The sequence below is a fragment of the Solanum tuberosum genome, unplaced genomic scaffold (assembly GCF_000226075.1).
Source record: "Solanum tuberosum cultivar DM 1-3 516 R44 unplaced genomic scaffold, SolTub_3.0 scf00910, whole genome shotgun sequence".
In the NCBI taxonomy this organism is placed as follows: domain Eukaryota; kingdom Viridiplantae; phylum Streptophyta; class Magnoliopsida; order Solanales; family Solanaceae; genus Solanum; species Solanum tuberosum.
Window position 1 is genome coordinate 14,730 of NW_006239816.1, and position 6,308 is coordinate 21,037.

Below are 6,308 nucleotides of genomic sequence, written 5' to 3' on the forward strand. Positions count from 1 at the left end.
GGAAGAACAGATTATTTTTAATATTTATTATGCTTAATTCTATGCATGCAATTGAATCTATTTATAAAGAATTTGAAATAATACAACCTTTTAGGTTGTGTGAAGGTAAGTACTTTTCCCATGTGATAACAAAATAACAAATCTTTAATGCAAATTGTTTATTAATTCAACAATAAGTAGGCCTTCCTAGCTAATTTATAGCATTGTTGCTAAAAAAAATGAAGCTTCTTAGGTATGTATAGCTAGGCATAGTTTGGGTAAAATTGAAATTCAATATTTTTTAAAATTTTGGTTTGAATTTTGTATGAGGGCAAAGAATCAAACAATAATAACCACAACATGAAAGATGGACCAATATTCGAGCAAAGATTATGATACTTAACTTCCTCAATATTTAAGATAAAATATATTATTTTGATAACTAATAATATTATTGGTAATCCGTAAAGAACAATTACAAATTCGTAGCTAAGCTATCGCAGTAAATTTCAATGGTTCTTGTAATATTATAAAAAAAATATGTCATGAATTTCAATTGTTTAAAAATCTAGATAGATGATGAGATGTGTAATTCACGTTTGATGTTCCTTTTCTGAAGAAGCCTAAGGGGTTTCCTATCTTGTTTAGGACTGGACAACTCCAAAGGTACCTAGAGGACGGGCCAGACGCAGCAGAGCGACGACCGGGGAGCGGGTTCCCCACTGGAAGGGGGACAGGAGACGGCCATCTATTGCGAGAGAGATCCCAATTCCGGATATGCTGTTTTATGTCACTCGATGACTTGATTGGGACATTCTTGTTTTAATACGCGAAGATGGTCATCGGTTCTCCAAAATATAATATGTTGAACAAAATGGAATATATGTGTACTGACATTAATGGACCTTTTTTTGCAATTATTTGTGTTTTAGCTTTTGTCACAATTATTTCTAGTAATTTAATAGTCAATTATCTCATAATATCTTATTCATCTATAGATAATTTTCTCTTTTTTAATATCTCGTTATAAAAAAATAGAGTACTTGTAAATGATATAACACACACCTATTAACATTTATAAATAAACCATTCAATTAATTATTATTATTTTAAAAAAGATAAGTCTTCGACTCAACTACATATACTTTTTTATTAAAGTCTAGATAGCGTGCTCACCACTGCACCATAGTATCTAATTGTATGAAAAAGTTGATCATGACTTATACCAAATATTTGATGCATGTGCAAAGAAAAATATAGATATTTACGCTTTAAAGGAAGTAGAGAACTAGTAGAGAAAAAAGGACTATTTTAAATTATTATTTTCTCCATCTTAATTTATGTGACACCATTTAATTAGGTATGAGAATTCTTAAGAAAAGACAAAAAGGAATTTTTTGAAATTTTATGGTTTAAAATAACCTTAGATATTTGTATGAATATAAATCAACTCATAAAATTAAATTATTTTTAATATAGAAAAATAATATTCTCTTTTGAGACAAATTTTTAAAAAAATGTCACATAATTGACAGAGAAATTGCTACTTATATTCAAATAAACATGTGCTCTTTGAAGGGGTTAGGGAAGGTCTTCAGGCAAACCAGGAACAGGACAAAGCAAAGATTATGATACTTAACTTCCTCAATTTTAAAGGTAAATTATATAATTTTGATAACTAATAATTTTATCAGTAATCAATAAAGAACAATTACAAATTAGTAGCTCAGCTATATATTGTAAATTAAGGAATTTGACCTTCTCTTTGACACATATAATGGCATAAACTGTTAGCCTCACATAATTGGATAATTTTAATAATGAAACACTCAACCAACTTATGAGTTGTTGCAGGCAAAGAAGGAAAAAGATGAACCAAGAATATAACACCTAAAGAAGGAGAAAATATGTTCATCAATCAAGGGATGCAGAATATATTCAAGATAACCAAAATCATCAATCAAGGCAAAGAAATCAAAAAGGAAAGAAGTCAAAACACACTACATCAAGAGGGAAAGTCATGTGTTGTACGAGACACAAAAGGAAAACAAATATTGCATTTACTATTGCAATAAAGATATATCTTGATCTCTAGAATCAATCAGATTCCAGAATCAATCAAGCAAATCATGATCAATCAGAGATTTCAGAAATCAATCAAATATATTCAAGATTGCAGAATATATTCAAGACTGCAGAACAAATCGCCTAAGGAAGGAAAGAGATAATGTGCATCAATCAAAGGATACTTTCAAGGCAACAAGATCAGTTAACATCCAAGACTACAAGGAAGAAATTGAAATCAAGGGATGCATTCAAGTTAACGAGATCAGCCAAAGATTCAAGACCACAAGAAGATCATCATACAAAGGAATAAATCGATTTGCTCATGCACATATCTGATATGGACATGACTCAGCAAATCAATCAGAATAAAATCAAGGACTTAATCAAAGATCTTTGATTCAAAATCCCTTGGGTTTCCGTAAAAGAGCAAAGTCCTCCAAAGCTATATAAACATCTCGTAATCATAGTTGTGAAGTACGCACTTCACTTGAACTTATATTGTAATATTCTTTTATCTTTCATAAAACTTTGTACACACTTGAGTGATTGAAAAGAAAAGAAAAAGACAGATCTGAGTGTAGATTATACAAGTAAAGGTTGTGTCGAAGAAGAAGATCTGAGGGAAGTTAGGGGATTAATTAACACAGATAGATGGGAGCTCCCTTCCTTCAGAATGCAGCAGGTCAAACCTTCTAATTTTATTTACGAACCCCCATGAATCCTCTTTGTCAAGGAGTCAAGTTAGTAGAGTAATAGCAGCTTAGACTCCCCCTTTTTTGGTGTTAACTTGTAGAGTTTATCTAACTTTATTTCTACCCAAAGATCTTGTATTGAGTTTGGTGTGTTAAACTTCAAAATGTAACTCTTTCATATCAATGATCATTGGAGGCCGTTAAAAAAAAATCAACAATCTTTTACCATCGAAAATTTAATCAAAATATGAGACTCATACAAATATCAACTAACATTGCAATTCAATTATGGAGTAAGGATTAAACAGACCATTAACAATGTTGAACCGAGGAAGATTCTATCGTAATGAATTTGAATCTCGCTAAAGTGAGCAATATATCATTTCATCAGTCTAAAAAAAATATTTTTCTTAAAATTTTCTAACTGTAATTGTAAGTATATTCATAGGCAATTCTTAAAAGTTTAACATTAAATGACTCATTCGGATTCTCATATTAAACATGAAAAACTAAATTAGAGCGTAAAAGAAATCAAATTCCTTAGATACATGAACATTATTTTAAATAATCATCTTGAAAAGAAAACAAATTGCACAACTATCACGTACTATCACGTACGATAACGATTTGGTGAATACATTCATATATTTATGAGGTTAAGTAACAAGTTAGCCTTATTATTCTTTTTATTTTTCTATATTTGTAACAGTGTACTAATATTTTTGAAATATAGTAATTTACTTTTTTCTCCGATCTCTTATAATAAATATTATATTATAATTCATTAAAAAAAACTCAAAACTTTTACCAAAAGTTGAATAACAAGCGATAAAAGATTTTTTTGAGATAAAGTGATTTGTAGATTACTATATGTTCTCACCTTACGAGGAATTTCAATAAATTTGTTTAGTTATATATGTCGTGTTGTAAAAGTGAGAAAGTGTGGGTTTTGATTTTATTTAAGAGTGGGTCAAAACTCGACAAATATTTAAACACACATGAATTTATATTTGAGTTAAAAGAAGAATGACGTTGATATCTACCTATTAAAATTACAAAAAATTTGTAGTGTAGATTTATTTAATATTCAAATCTTAAAAAGTATTTCGTTTATGATGCATCAAAAATTATATTATAATCAACATCAGAATATTTAGCGATCGCGTAAAGTACGGATAAATTAACTAGGATCATTTCTCAGACTAGCTAGAACCAGAGGCGTATCCAGGATTTCGGCTAGATGGGTGCACGATTACGAAAAAATGTATCTCTAATATAAATTTGATCGATTTGACTTTTAGTTCGTAATATGAATCATTAAAGTTTAAAAATTATAGGTCCAAAATATATAATACTACTAGTTTTAAATTTTAATATACACATTTGATTTAATTATATAAAAAATTTACAATGCTAAATTTTTTAGGGATTCTCAATGTAACACACTTGAAAATTTTGAAAGAATAAAGGAAAAAAACAAAAGAAAAATTAGTTGAAACGACAAAAGTATAACTGATAACCACTTGGAAAAGTGTTACTCAAAGAGACAAGATAGATATAAGATTTAAATTTCTATCTCTCACTTAGAGAAGTGCACCCAATCATCATCGCATTTTTATATGATACTTTGAACATGGGTTCACACATCTATATTTAAATATTTTTTTAAAAATATAACACTACTATATATGATCTAGAGAGGGGAGCATGGGTTCACGTGAACCCACGGCACCCCCTCTAGATACGCCTCTGTAACTAGGATCATTTCTCAGGCTAGCTAGAACATAAAACACAAGCATATACTCACAAGGAGCATATTTATTTAGTCTACTAGTAAATATAATCAAGTTAATTAAATTCAGACTCCAGAATAGGCCTTCAAAGTAAAATCACATTTCATGTCTTCTTGAGTGTAGCCGAAAGAAAGGAATTCATGATAATCAAAGGGCGTAAAGAGTAAAGGATGATCTTCATCTACCAACTCTTTCGGTGTCTTTATTATGCATCCAGCCTTAGGTATTGAAAACAAACCAATTGAATACCTTGCTTCGTTTCCTCTCACCATCACTCTATGAAATGGTGCATGCATCCGACCATTTGTCCATGCCTACATACAACAATAATCCTTCATATTCAAAAAAGCTAAATATGTTTGAACTTTATACTTGCAAATACAAAAGAATATATTCACAAACTAAATCATCTAAAATAATAGCTATAGATATAATCGGCCAAAAAAAAGGGATAGTAACCTAAAACATAAGACACATTACCTATCTTAATTGGTAAAAGTAAGTTGATATTATAATTTATTTATTTTTATATTCAATGGCGGGAACACAAAGACTGAAGGATGATCAGTTGAACATCTTTTATTTGGAAAAATTATAAGTTTCACAACACTATATATCAGATGTTCAATTCAACCGTTTTTATTTTTTTTTACAATTAAGAAAATAAAAGTAGAGTTACATGAATTGTTAATGTTGGAAGAGCTTACATGTAGAGAGTCTCCAATCATGATAGTGAAATTGTCAGGTGTAGGATCAACATTGATCCACTGTCCATCTTTGGTCAAAATTTCAAGACCATTCACCTGATTTTGGTATAGTATAGTAACAATGTTCTTATCTGTGTGAGCATGTAGTCCTATTTTAGTCTCATTGCTTTGAGGTTCTTTATACTTTATCAATCGAAGACGATAGTTGGTCGAATTCATATGCTCATCCATGTACTTTTCAACACCTAAGCTCTCCACAATCATTCTTCTTATTGTCTGGTCTAACTTTGATAGTTGCTCTGAATATGACTGGATAGTTTTACTGCCAACACATATAAAAATGAAAAAAATTACAATAATAATATGCATGTTATAAAAAGAAATAATGGAGAAAGATTAATATTTACCAAAAAGAAGGATTTCCTTGAGGCCATAAAAGTTGAGTGTATTTTTCAACTTTCTGAAGGATGTTGGAATCAATAATGCCCATGCTTTCAAATAGTGGAATTGAAGGATGGTATTGTCCCACATAGCCATAGAAGGGTTCGGTTGAAATGTTTTTAAGTTTGGTTTGTAAAGGGAGATCAAAAATCTCTTGTGAGACTTCAAAAATAGATTTTTGAAGGTTTATTGGAATTTTATCAAAGAAAGCTTCAAAACAACCATATTCTACTAGTGCTTTGTAGACTTGGCTTTTCACTTGATTCCATACAAGTGTGTCTGGCTTTAAATCTTCATGAGAAAAGTTTATTTTTGGAAGCTTGATATTTTTGGACCCCATTTTTTCTAGGAAGAATAGATTTTTGTTATATATTTATTAGGCTTAATTCTATGCATGCAATTGAATCTATTTATAATGAATTTGAAATAAGTGAAGGTAAGTACTTTTCCCATGTGATAACAAAAATAACAAATCTTTAATGCAAATTGCTTATTAATTCAACGATAAGTAGGCCCTCCTAATTTATAGCATTGTTGCTAAACAAATTAAGCTTTCTTGGGTACGTAGGCAAAATCGAAAATTCAATATTTTTGAAATTTTGGTTTGAGTTTTGTGGATTGTGGAAGAA

At 29.8% G+C, this 6,308-nt stretch overlaps 1 protein-coding gene across 1 annotated transcript; it reads right to left on the reverse strand.

Moving 5' to 3' along the window:
- Nucleotides 1–4,511: 4,511 nt before the first annotated feature.
- LOC102583303 (probable 2-oxoglutarate-dependent dioxygenase AOP1) lies at nucleotides 4,512–6,040 on the reverse strand. Its single transcript, XM_006367689.2, has 3 exons — nucleotides 5,646–6,040; nucleotides 5,239–5,560; nucleotides 4,512–4,845 (listed from the first exon to the last, which is right to left on the reverse strand). The coding sequence occupies exons 1-3, from the start codon at nucleotides 6,017–6,019 to the stop codon at nucleotides 4,597–4,599; spliced, it is 945 nt and encodes a 314-aa protein (XP_006367751.1). The 5' UTR covers nucleotides 6,020–6,040; the 3' UTR covers nucleotides 4,512–4,596.
- Between the last annotated feature and the right edge of the window lie 268 nt (nucleotides 6,041–6,308).